This window comes from Sinocyclocheilus anshuiensis, unplaced genomic scaffold, assembly GCF_001515605.1.
Source record: "Sinocyclocheilus anshuiensis isolate Anshui unplaced genomic scaffold, SAMN03320099.WGS_v1.1 scaffold354, whole genome shotgun sequence".
NCBI classification, from domain to species: Eukaryota; Metazoa; Chordata; class Actinopteri; order Cypriniformes; family Cyprinidae; genus Sinocyclocheilus; species Sinocyclocheilus anshuiensis.
Genome location: NW_015544195.1, coordinates 1,283,970 through 1,297,075, shown reverse-complemented (window position 1 = coordinate 1,297,075; position 13,106 = coordinate 1,283,970). Strand labels below are relative to the sequence as shown.

Here is a 13,106-nt window from a genome sequence, read left to right as displayed (position 1 = left end):
TATATATATATATATATATATATATATATATATATATATATATACTTTCTATTGTAAAACTGTAATTGTTAATAACACTGATAATAATAAGAAATGTTTCTTGAGCACCAAATCAGCATATTAGAATGATTTCTGAACAATCATGAAGACTGAAGACTGCAGTAATACAGTGGCTGCTGAAAATACAGCTTTGTCATTACAGACGTAAATTACATTTGAAAATATTCTGAAATATAGCACATGTATTTTAAATTGTAATAATATTTCACAACATTACTTTTATGTAGTTTTGATCAAATAAATGTAGCCTTGGTTAGCAAGAGACCTCTTTCAAAAACAAAAAAAATCTTATCGTCCCCAAACTTTTGAACAGGACTGTAAATGAGCTTATGTGTATGACTTGATGTAAAATGCACTGCCATATGGCTGGTGTTAATGAGTGCTAACACGTACAGCCTTTTCATTTTTTTTATGAAAGCTGCTTCAGAGAGCATGCATGAAAGTAAATGTAGGCAATGTAACTGTTCAAAAACATTATTGTTCAAAAACAGTAAAAAAAAATTCTATATCGGTAATTTTTTTTTTTTACATTTGTATATATAAATACACACACATTTCAGGTAGACTGCAAAGCATGACTTTAAGAACTTTGCTTTCAAGCTTATTCACATCTGTCCATGTTATGATCTTCATGTGAAATGAGAGAATTTACAGTCTTCCATACTTAAACTCACACTTTCACCCTAACATTAGTGGCATTTCAGCCCTGAGGAAAAAGTGCAGACGCATACAAAGCTGACAGCTGTGTCCCAGGTCATCGCTTATGTGTGTGTGTGTTAAACAGGACAGCTTTCTAAACAATAGGGAACTTTCTCCAATGGCAGAGAGCCCTGGATGCAGCCAGCCTTACAGTAATAAACTCTCTCAACACACACGTCCTGGTCCAGAACAGTTCATTTATCAAAGCACAATCACACCGTCTGGTTTATAGCATGACACGATGCTGCTTTCTGATGCAAGAACTGTTAAGCGTTTGTGACAAACAAACAGACAAAGAGTGGGAACAGCCAGCTAGATCTGATTGTGAGTTTGACAACGTAAGTGTCAAGAACTGAAGAGCGTGACCTGAAAGCACCTCTCATCTTCCATTCCCTAAGAGAAAAACCCCTAAACAAGTGTGTGAGAGTGGGCCATACCACAAAAAAGATCACGGGGCTAAAATGGGAGATTCCCCCTTTATCACTGCATCACACACTTCCTCCAGAGTGGCAGTGTGGTTGAAAGTGGATGGTACTGCTGCTCTACGGCTTAATGTTAATGGTGAGCTGCACAACAGGCTATATTTTTCAAAAATCAGATATAAATGGGATGTACTGAATATACTTGAATATAAACAGCAGCAGTGCATAATAACAAGATGGATGCTTATAAATGTATGAATCAAACTCACTAAAAAGGCATTTTCTTGGTTCATCTATTTTTATTTTTTTTTTACATAATTTAAAAAAATTGCTCATAGCAATATTAATACTGCCTTGCCAACACTTGACTACAGCATCTCACCAGAGACGGATCTGTGAGCTTTAGAGTCTTCATGTCTATCGGTAGAAGTGCTATCACCGTGAACATCACTGCTCATTTGCCCAAGGCTACATTTTTTCTTAACTTTTTCAAAACCATGGATATGCCTACATTGCATTACCAACAGTTGCTAACAAAAACAGCAAACAAATGACTTCTGGTCACTTTGTCGTTACACAGTGGTGTATGTGTTAAGTTGACACCCATTAACACCAGTCATATGGTGTATTTAACATCAGATCATGCACATACAGTTTGGGGTCAGTACGACTTTTTTCCCTAACATAAATTAATATTTTATTAAAAAAAAAAAAAAATTTTTTTGAACTGAATTCTGAGAATTGGGAATTCTGAAAAAATGTGTATGTTTTCAATACAGATAATAGTAAGAAAGTTAATATCTTGAGCACCAAATCATCACATTGAATGTTTTCTGTAGGATCATGTCACAATGAAGACTGGACTAATGGCTACTGAAAATTCAGCTTTGCCATCACAGGAATAAATTACATTTTAGTATTAAAATAGAAAACTTTAGTTACTTTAAACTGTAGTAATCTTTCACCATATTACTGTTTTTAATGCATTTATGACCAAATAAATGCAACACTGGTAGACTTAGGCCCAATCCCAATTCTACCCCTTAGCCCTTCCCCTTTCCCCTCCGTTTCGCGCGTTCACATGAAGGGGTAGGGGTGTCTCGATTCTCTTTTGGTTGGAGGGGTAGGGGTAGGGGAAGGGCTAGATAGCCCTTCAAACGAAGATTTTTCGGGACCACACTTCAAACGAAGGGGTATGAATTATCTCAGCGTAAACCGGCTTCAGGGGCAACATGGCTGCCCGAGAGAACAAAAAGACAAATAAATGTAAGCATTTTTGGCATTAATAAAGATATTAACGAAAAGTAATCATTTGTTTTATGTTACATCCAATTGTGAGCTCATATTTACGGGGGAAGGGGAAGGGGTATAAAATAGAATTGGGATTGGGCCTTAACAGGCCTCTTTCAAAAACACCACTTTATCGACCCCAAATTTTTGGTGTATCAAACAGTAGCGTATATTGTGTTTGGGATGCAATACTCACTTGTTGCAGTGGTGCTTCAGGTGTTTCTTGTACCCATCATCAGACAACATGTGTTCTGGGTTGTGTTTTCGTATCCACTCTGCCTTCTGGATATCAAATGAGCTAGACTGAATCTTCATCTTCTTTCCTTTTCTGCCTCGTGGCACTGGAGTCGACAAACCTGCACAAGTCACATTAAAAAAATCAAAATAATGTCACATGCTTTAAAACAGACATTAATCCTGACTGAATTTCAGTCCTCATACCCAAATGGTTCTGAAGTTCCTTGGTCCTGCCGTCCTCTGTGGGAGCAATCAGATCCCACATGAAGCTCTTGATTTTATCATCTCCACGGTAATGAACGAGGCAGTATGCCAGGAGTGCTCTGCATATACACTCCACGTCACGCTCGCTCAGCTGACGCTTAAAGCGCCCATGAGCCAGGATGTCCTTCCAGCGGCCCCACCTACGACCACAGAAACAAATTCAATGGTCCATCATTTCATCATCAGTGCCACTTCCTATATTTGCATATTTGGGGCCAGTTTTACTAACAGCTTGCGCCAGCGCAAACCGTCTTTTGGCGTTAAAAGAGTACTGTCAGGTTTACTAAAGACACGCAGTGAAGAATTAGCACTGAAAAGGCGTGGACTGTTATTTTTGCACCTGACCTTAGTGAATATGCATTTCTAGAAGTTTCCCTTTCAGACGCAAAATTTATGGGAGGAGAATATTAAAATGAATCACGCAACGCCTTTTACTAACGTTTGCGCTCGTCAAATTACTGGTATTTGCGCCATTATTTAACACCCAAAAAAAAGTAAGTCAAACTATTTTGCGCTTGAAATGGCTGCAATTTGTTGCTAGGAGGAGGCATCGCAGAGATGAGAGAGTGCGTGGTAGAAGGGAGAGGATTTTTTCCACACGTAATTTATTTGGAATGCAAGAACACGAAAATAGCGTTTGCAAAGCCACGTTATTTTTAATTTGCTTTTCAACGTACTGTGGCTTCTTTATTTCTTTATTCTTTATTTGTGACTACACAAATTTGCGCTGCGCTTTGTATATTACGTTGGTCGATATGTAAATGAGATGTTGCGTTGGTGTTCTTTAATTTGCGCATTGTTAGTAAATCACCCGCAGAAATTTCCCCGCCCATCGGCGCTGTTTTGGAATTGGCTCTCGCGCTAATTTGCCCTGTTTAGTAAAATGGGCCCTTGGTATAAAGTTTATGTAGTGTATTATATGTATATATACAACACAATGAACTTTTAAACACATTAAATTGAACAAAAGTGATAGTAAAGCCATTTAAAATGTTACTATTTCAAATAAATGCTGTCCTTTTAAACTTTTAATTTAGCAAAGAATCCTGGAAAAAAAAATGTATCACGGTTTCCACAAAAATATTAAGCTGCACAACCGTTTGGTCAAGAAACATCTTTCAAAAATAAAAATCTTACTAACTCCAAACTTTTAAACAGTAGTGTATATATAGTTATTGTACTGGCATATAACAAAACCCATATCGGTAGAGCACTAGCCATCACTCACCCGTACACCAACAGATTTTTCTCCACCCGGAAGCACTCTGTGCGGCCATAGCTGTTGAGGCGGTCATGTGGCCGGCGGAGTTTGGGTTTGTCATCCCCGCTACTCTCCCCTTCAGAGAGCTCGGCCAGCTCATCCTTAGTAGCGCTGAACGGTCGGGTCTGTTTCCTGACACGAGGGGTGTCGATCACCAGACTGTTCTGTAGCAAAACCACATCAAATAACAACAGTTAAAACAGAACCACTGACCCACCTTTACTGAGAGCAGTGCTATGCATTTAAATAAGGCCAACCGCATTCACTAAAACTGATGTTTGCTTTCAATCGCTCTTTGCTCTCAAGTGCAGCACTTACAACTAAAATACAGAAGAGAAAACAATGATTGAGTTATTTCAGATAGTACATTACATTAAATACCAATCATGTTAGCCAGCATCCTGTCATCTCTTACAGCAATGCCTCTCTGCTCAAAATCTAATTTATGGGGGTTTTCCCATCAGCCACTGACAGACAAAGGAGCTTTCTGTAACTTAATTCTTTTTTTTTTTATTATTAACAGATGTCTAGGCAGCTCTCAAAAGTAATCCTGGCACTGGAGAGTCAGGTAGGAGGATGTGGGCTTCTCTGCTACACTGTTAAACTTTGATATGGCAGAGTTTGTGTATAACTTACTCTGCCATTGACTGTATCCATGTCAATCTCTGCTTTCTTAGCCCACTTGTCCCAGAAGTTGGGGTCATCCAGAGAGATGTCTGTTCTGTTCCCTGAAGCAACAAAACTGGCCTGTGAACACAGCAAAAACAAATGAGAACAACATGTTAAATAATGTCTCTAAAATGATTTTTTTTTTTTTTTTTTTTTTTGAGCTAAACCTTTTTCAGTAAACAAAGTGAACAGTTTTTAATTATTTAAATACTTTGTTTTTAAATATTTCCACAACTGTAAAATTATAATACTAATATTGCATGCTAATTCCTTAATTTTCAAACATTATTCAAAAACTACAACTACAAACTACAGGGAGCCCTTAAAGCTTCTTTTTGTTATTCCATTTTATTTAGATATATTATTATTTTGTAATAAAAAAATAATACTTTTGCACTATAAAATATAAAATAGAGTATTTCATAATAATAATAACAATTTCATAGAATAACTGTAGAATTATAATGCTAATATTTATGTCTTAATTTCTTTATTTTCAAGTGGATATTTTGACAGAAACCACAGGGAGCACTTAAAGCTTCTCCTTCGTTGTTTGATTTTATTTCAATGTATTTTCAACCTTAATAGGAATGTTATCTGGAAATTGCTTTTATAAGAGAAACTGTAAGAAAACATTATAATTAATACTTTTAAACATACAACAAATAAAAGATGAAAGAGGGAAGCTGACCTTGGCAAAGGTGGAGCCCCGACCCTCAGATTCAATAGTGATGGTCTTGGTTCTGCGTTGCAGGATTTGGTCAATGTCCTCTTCACAAAATTTAGCCCCCTCATCTTCCTCGTCCATGATGGCACCATAAGCTCCACGCCGCAGAAGATCCTCAATCTCCTTCTTAGAGAGCTGCTGCTGCATCTGCTATAAAAGACGGTGAGAGAGAGACAGTGAATGAAACCAGACAATATAAATTACACCAGTACAAAAAACATATCCATCAACACCACCATGCAAATCTCCATGTAGAGAACAACAATGCAATGATTGGCTGGAGGAAAAAAAACCCTGGTACATAGGTAACATCTGACGACTTACCCCTCCTCCTCCTAGACTGCTGTCTCGTCCGCTCATGCTCTGAAGCACCGCTTTATCCAATCCCAGCTTTAGACTGGCTCTATCGAACATCTCTCGCTCATATGAGTTACGTGTGATTAATCGATATACTTTTACTGCTTTATTCTGACCAATCCTGTGGCAGCGAGCCTGAGCCTGTGGATAATACAAGAAGAAAAAAGGAAAATAAGCCAATAGGAACTTCTACAATTGGACTATCAAGTTTATGTGTGTGTATGTGTGTATATATGTACCTGCAGGTCGTTCTGAGGATTCCAGTCAGAGTCAAAGATGATACAGGTGTCGGCAGCTGTGAGGTTAATACCGAGCCCACCTGCTCGAGTACACAGCAGGAAGACGAATCGATCGGAGTCTGGTTTACTGAAACGGTCTATTGCTGCTTGACGGAGGTTCCCACGTACACGGCCGTCTATCCGCTCATAGAGGTATCTGAAAAAGGTCAGTTTGACTTAGAAATTACAGATCGATGTACTTTATCGAGCACTTCCACACAGTCAGTGCACAGACATACATACACTACTAGTCAACAGTTTGTGGTCAGTTTTTTAATGTTTTTGAAAGAAATCTCTTATGGTCAACAAAGCTGCATTCATTTGATCAAAAATACAATAAAAAAAAAAAAACAGTACATTAGTGAAATATCATTAAACATTTCTTATTATCAATATTAAAAAAATGTACTGCTTAATATATTTGTGTAAACTGTGATTTTTTTTCTGGGTTCTTTGTTTAATAGACGGTTCAAATAAACACATTTATTTGAAACAGAAATCTTTTGTAACATAACCATAAATATCTTTACTGCCACTTTGGATCAATTTAATGCATCCTTGCTCAAGTTTCGATTTCTTTCTTTCTTTAAAAAAATAAAATAAAAATCTTACTGACTTCTGAATGGTAGTACTGTATATGCATATATTCTACCATCAAAACAGTTTCATCTATACAAATTGACATTACAATACATTGCTTTATTGTCATTACCTAATGAACTAAATGTGTTAAAAGAATATTCCGGGTTACATGTAAAGCAAGTAAAGCTGAATAATGTTGATTACCCAAGAGCAATGTTGCATTAGTACGTCCCTAGCTCATTCCTAAAACTCTTTCCATCACCTTTTCACTCACTTTTCGTTTCTTTTTTCCATTCATGTCCTTTATCTCTTCCTCTTTTTTAGTCACATATTTTTCCATGTCACTTCCTGCTTTCTCTGACCCACTTAGGGCAGAGCTGTGCCTCTGGGACTGTGTGCCTGATGTGAGATCCCTGGAGTGTCTGTGTCCTGCAGCACCCTAACTACATCAGCCAACATACACAGCACTTACTTCACAAACAGTGCGCTGTACACACTGCTAGACTGTCACAGACAAGCTGCAGCCCTGCAGCCCTATCACCCTGCAGCCCAAGACTGGTTGCCCACTGAAGCCAAGCAGGGTTGAGCCTGGTCAGTACCTGGATGGGAGACCTCCTGGGAAAACTAGGTTGCTGCTGGAAGAGGTGTTAGTAAGGCCAGCAGGGGGTGCTCACCCTGTGGTCTGTGTGGGTGCTAACGCCCCAGTATAGTGACGGGGACACTATACTGTCAAAAAGCACCGTCTTTCGGATGAGACGTTAAACTGAGGTCCTGACTCTTTGTAGTTAGTGGATGCTGCACACTGGTGGTGGTTGAGGAGATTCCCCCCTTCTGTGTAAAGCGCTTTGAGTACCCAGAAAAGCGCTATATAAATATAAGGAATTATTATTATTATTATTATAAGCTGAGGCAAGAGAAAAATGAATGAGACTAATTCTAGCCACTGCATAAAACAGTCATGTGATATCGGTGATGCAAAGGGGTTCAACAGCAGAGAGCTCTGTATAAAGGGCCAGAGAGATAAGGAACATGCGAACACAAAATGTGGCATTGAACTTCTGCCAAAAAATTCACGATTCTGCCACTGTAATGTATCTAAAACAAATATAGTAGAGCGGGACGTCACAGTTTGTAGTTAAACCCCATGAACTCGGCAGGAACACGGCGAGAGCCAATCACAGCAATGAAATACGCATTTAGGATGTCGCTGTTTTCGATTCTCACCTTCTCTGGATGAGGTAGTCTTCCAGGATGTCCAGGCAGCGCACCATCTGAGAAAAGATGAGCACTTTGTGTCCACCGGCCTTCATCTTGGGGAGCAGCTTGTCAATGAGAACGAGTTTACCTGCTGACTGAATCATAGCCTGCAGGTGGAAATCTACTGCTGCGGGACTGTATACCTTGAAGTCCTCTAAGATCTTCTCCTCAGCCCCTAGAAGAGAAGAGAAAGCGCCAGACTTCTAGGGACCTTGCCTAATGTAGGCTTGTTGGTTTTGGCAGCAGCTGGGGTTTAAATGGTTGTACCTTTGATGAGGTAGGGATGGTTGCAGCATTTCCGCAGTTCCATCATGGTGTTGAGCAGGTTTGGGACGTTGGCTTGGCCAGCTCCCTTAGCCAGGAATGAGAAGTTCTTTTCCAGGATGGCGCGGTAGTATTTCTTCTGGATGTTGGTGAGCTCCACTTCAATGATGGTTTCCTCTTTAGGAGCCAACTTCTTCTCCACGTCTTCCTTAAGACGACGCAGCATCATCGGTTTCAGGATGGCCTGGAGTTTCTGGACCTACATGCACAAACATATACAAATGAAGAGTTAATATATACAGAACATATATGAATTTAAACACAGTAATATATAACGTATATCCAAATACAGCACCTGCTCCTCAGTCTTGAGGTCTCCAAATTCCTGCATGAAGGTGCTTTCAGAAGGGAAGCGGTTCGGCTCCAGGAAGTGTAGCAGACTAAAGAGTTCCTCTACTGTGTTTTGTAGTGGAGTGCCCGTCAACAAAACCTTATGTTCCTAAGAGGTCAACAGATATCAAGTTAAAAACATAGGAAAAGAAAAGACAACTGTGATAAGTTTTAAATATAACTATAATAATGTCTTATTTATACCAGACTCATAAGTTTGAAGCCCTCCAGTAGCTTGCAGTTCTTATTTTTGAGCCGATGGGCTTCATCAATGATGACACAGCGCCAGTCTATTGCGTTAAGTTCTGGACAGCCTCCCAATATCATCTCAAATGTTGTAATGACCGCCTGAAACCGGTAAGCACCTCTTATCACACGACCCTGTAAGAGAGAAAGAGAAATAATAAGTGCCTGCAAACATTTTCCAGTTTTTTTTGTTCCCTGAGGTTTTGCATGGTACACCATTATACAGTCATTAGGTTTAAGTGATATGACAAAAATCGTATATAACAACATGGGGATTTTTATTTCATCATAACAGTATATATAATGATATGGGTATTTTTGCAGGAAATTCAACAAAAATGCATTTCTCACACACACACACACACACACACACTTTATAAATACATAAATCATAACTGATATGCATTATCCCTATTTTTTGGTAATGCAGTGAATTAAAAAATATAAACTATAAAAATTACTTTTCAATAAATGAAAGGTAATTTTTTGCTCCTCTTTTTTTCAGAACCTGTAGGATGCAAACCACTTGGTAAAACCGATTTTATAAAATGAAATGATGAAAACTAAAAAAATTATTATGCATTACAACTTAACTTAAAATTAATTTATAAAATTTATATTAAATGTTATTATTATTTTTAAATATTCATTCTGACCAGATGACCAGTACCAGTTATGAAAAAGCCAATATAAAGAAAGCTGACCCAACAATTGAATTCTGTATTAATGCAACAGGTTGCAATGCTTTTTTTCTCCATCTATTATTTCTTAATCATATTACTCCATCTTCACTGGTAGTTATGCAAATATATCCACTTTGGCATTAGCGGTACAGGGTATATCAAATTTCATACCAGTTGACACATTTCTACCATTACGAGGTATTGTATATGCTGAAATACCACCCAGCCATAACAGTGATGTTTGATTTTTTGCATATCAAGCATCGCTTTATGGACTTTCTCCAAGATACACTCTGCCAACTTTGCAATTACATTTAGTTTGAAAAGGAATAAAATAACCATAATTGAGTTGTGGCTTGCTTTTTTCCCTCCATCTTTCTCCTTTACAAAACATGATACTAAAAGGTAACCAATTCAAAAGCCTTGAATTACAGTTAAGAGGTCTCACACTCTGCTGTGTGTGTGTGTGTGTGTGGGTGTGAAATCTCACCTGAGCATCTCTGAAGTACATCTCATACTGCTGGAGCATCTGTCTGCTGACCACACTGCCATGGTACACGATGACGTGGAGTTTCGTCCAGGTTCTGAACTCTCTCTCCCAGTTAGCGATGGTAGAGAGAGGGGCGATGATGAGGAAAGGCCCCTTGATCCCTGTGCGATAGATCTCATCCAGAAACGTGATGGACTGGATGGTCTTTCCCAGACCCATCTCATCCGCCAGAATACAGTTACGCCTGCAAATTAAGACAGAGTTTTTTTTTTCTATAATCCCACACACAAGACACCAGGCTAAATGACAAGAGTAGGTGTAAAACCAATTCAAAAATGAAATAAAAAATGAAATTTAAATGCAAAAATCACAATGTTAGACGTTCTTGACACAATGCCTGTTGAAATGTAGTGCTACTGCACACACAGCCACACATAATACATACAACAGTGAGCGCCAGCATATCCAGAGCAAGGACAAAACACAGAAAAGCCTGGAAATTCAGCTAATATATTATAGTAACACTTAAATGACGTTCAAATTGGGTTTGTAAGTTGCTTTTGTACAAAAGCATCAGCCAGATGAGCCGCTGGAATTTAAAGTTATTTAATTAATTCATTATCTCATTGATGGTCTCAATGCTGTCTGAAGTCTGAATGGAAAATTAGATTCCCACAACACTCAACACACACAGCTCTCTCTCGCCTATCTGCCATTCAATTATCTATCTATACATAAAAAACAAGCAAAAGAACAAGGGCGCAAAGTATATAAGAAAAGCCATGCATGCAGACATTAGCTCACAGATGAAACGTACACCATTTGATGACGTTCCACTCAGTAGTTTTATTGACATATATGAGGAAGGTTAAAGAGGAAGGATCCCTGTGTCAGGGCTGAACGTTCACTTACCTGTTATACCAGTTGAAGAGAAGCCAGTTGACCCCCTCCAGCTGGTAATCCCTGAGACAGTTTCCATTACAATACTCTCGTGATTGCTCCCGCTTCTTCCAGTGACTCGCCGGTGGACGCTCCTGAGAGAGCACGCAAAATTCAGAAAATGGTATTCAAGCGGCAAAACTTGCATTAAACACACTAACTAGCTGCAATACAGTTTAACCAGGCACTATTTGCTTTATTACACCAATTCGCCATGCATATTTAAATACTTTGTAGCGCAAACGTCAACAGCTTATAGCATATACTGATTATAGCAACAGGAATTCATCAAATGATGGAGAAGTGAGTATTATATATCCAGTTATGCGCAGTTTAGGCATGTTAAAGAGCTGTTTCAGGTCCCTGAAGCTCAGAGGCAATTACATTGAGAAAGAGGAATATATGGTGAATACATAATTTAAATAATATTATCTTATGCTCACCAAGGCTACATTTATTTGATCAAAAGTACAGTAAAACTGTAATATTGTGAAATATGATTAGAATTTGAAATATCTTTTCTATTTTAATATATTTTCAAATGCAAACATTACTCCAGTCTTCAGTGTCACGTGATCCTTCATAACTCATTCTAACATGCTGATCTGCTGATTTTGCTGCTTCATTTTCTTGTTATTATCAATGTTGGAAACAACTGTGTTGCTTAATATTTTTGTGGAAACCATAATGATTTTTTTTAGGATAATTAATATATTTGATGAATAGAAAGTTCAAAAGAACAGCATTTATTTGGAATAGAAATGCTAATGGATACTTGTTAGATGAAATTATTCATTAAAAAGAACATGTTTGAATGGTAGTAAACTAAACTAAAATGGTATAAGAGGGAGCAAGAGGGAGATGGTCTCACCACTCTGTTGGTCTGTGGTTTTGCTGCCTGCAGCTTTTTGAACTCTTCAATCTTAGTCTGGTCTACGTCTTCATTCAGCTCCCATGTGCTGTCCTCATACGGCGATGAGCACCATTTCACCAGGTAATACACCACTGGCTACACATGCACACAAAAAGAATGTTTTGAGACTTACACAAAATAATAAACAAAGAGAGAGCATCCCTTCATGAACTACACAGAGTGCTAACCGCACACACAAACACACGATTCAGAGCAATGGCTACCTCTCCGGTGTCCTTGTCCTCACAGTATGACACCTCAAGAACTCGGTCCACTTCTACATAGTCGGGATTGAATGGTTCCTCCTCCATCTTAAACACACACATACGCATAACTAATAATTACAAATGTGATTATTATGACTAAATGAAATCACATTTAACCTGAAATGCATCATACTAAATATTTTTTTTGTGAGAAGACAGTGTTTGCTGAAGTTACAAACAAACACGGGCACTCTTACATCAGCAAAGAAGTGTGCTTTCTGCGCCTGTTTGATCTTGAAGCGCTTGATTTTCTGCTGGATCCTCTTGTCTTTCTCTAAATGCTGCTCCGTCGCCCACTCACAGTGAAGATACGAGCTACAACACACACGTTTACATAATTACTGAATGCTCCTTACACACGCTAAATTATGCGTGCTCATCAACACATGACTAAATTGCTCTCCGAGCTGCTCCTGGTTATTAGCAATATGAAAAACAGAATTTTTTACAGCTTGAAAGCGAACAGAGAAAACTGTTAAAGCTGATAAAACCAGTGCCTAATTGACTTACTAGTTTTTGTACTTGACATAATACTCTTCGGTTTCTACCATCACCCCAGGAGAAACCTATTGAATGAATGAAACATAAAAAATATATAATATTATACATATATTAAATATAATATACAATATTATTAAAATAAATAATCAATAATAGTTTTTCCCTCCATTTCTGAATAAAGAAAAATAATTTTTTGAGTAGTTTAAAAATTGTGTACTTTTACTTTTACTTGAGTACATTTTAAGTGATGTATCGGTACTTTTACTCTGCTATTTTCCTCCGTTTGTGGTCGTTACATGCTTATTTTAATT

The 13,106-nt window shown here is 38.0% G+C and overlaps 1 protein-coding gene across 1 annotated transcript in view; it reads right to left on the bottom strand.

Moving 5' to 3' along the window:
- The window catches only part of LOC107696702 (chromodomain-helicase-DNA-binding protein 9-like), a 108,270-nt gene that overhangs the window by 12,590 nt on the left and 82,574 nt on the right, over nt 1-13,106 (bottom strand). Inside the window, exons 7-23 of the mRNA XM_016497169.1 lie at nt 12,805-12,860; nt 12,492-12,609; nt 12,253-12,339; nt 11,987-12,124; nt 11,089-11,210; nt 10,177-10,420; nt 8,962-9,138; nt 8,723-8,866; nt 8,371-8,626; nt 8,071-8,278; nt 6,226-6,421; nt 5,954-6,127; nt 5,594-5,779; nt 4,870-4,980; nt 4,201-4,397; nt 2,913-3,112; nt 2,668-2,827 (exon numbers count right to left, since the gene is read on the bottom strand). Of these exons, the coding sequence (XP_016352655.1) occupies nt 2,668-2,827; nt 2,913-3,112; nt 4,201-4,397; nt 4,870-4,980; nt 5,594-5,779; nt 5,954-6,127; nt 6,226-6,421; nt 8,071-8,278; nt 8,371-8,626; nt 8,723-8,866; nt 8,962-9,138; nt 10,177-10,420; nt 11,089-11,210; nt 11,987-12,124; nt 12,253-12,339; nt 12,492-12,609; nt 12,805-12,860 (2,774 nt within the window). The remainder of the gene's footprint in view (nt 1-2,667; nt 2,828-2,912; nt 3,113-4,200; nt 4,398-4,869; nt 4,981-5,593; nt 5,780-5,953; nt 6,128-6,225; nt 6,422-8,070; nt 8,279-8,370; nt 8,627-8,722; nt 8,867-8,961; nt 9,139-10,176; nt 10,421-11,088; nt 11,211-11,986; nt 12,125-12,252; nt 12,340-12,491; nt 12,610-12,804; nt 12,861-13,106) is intronic.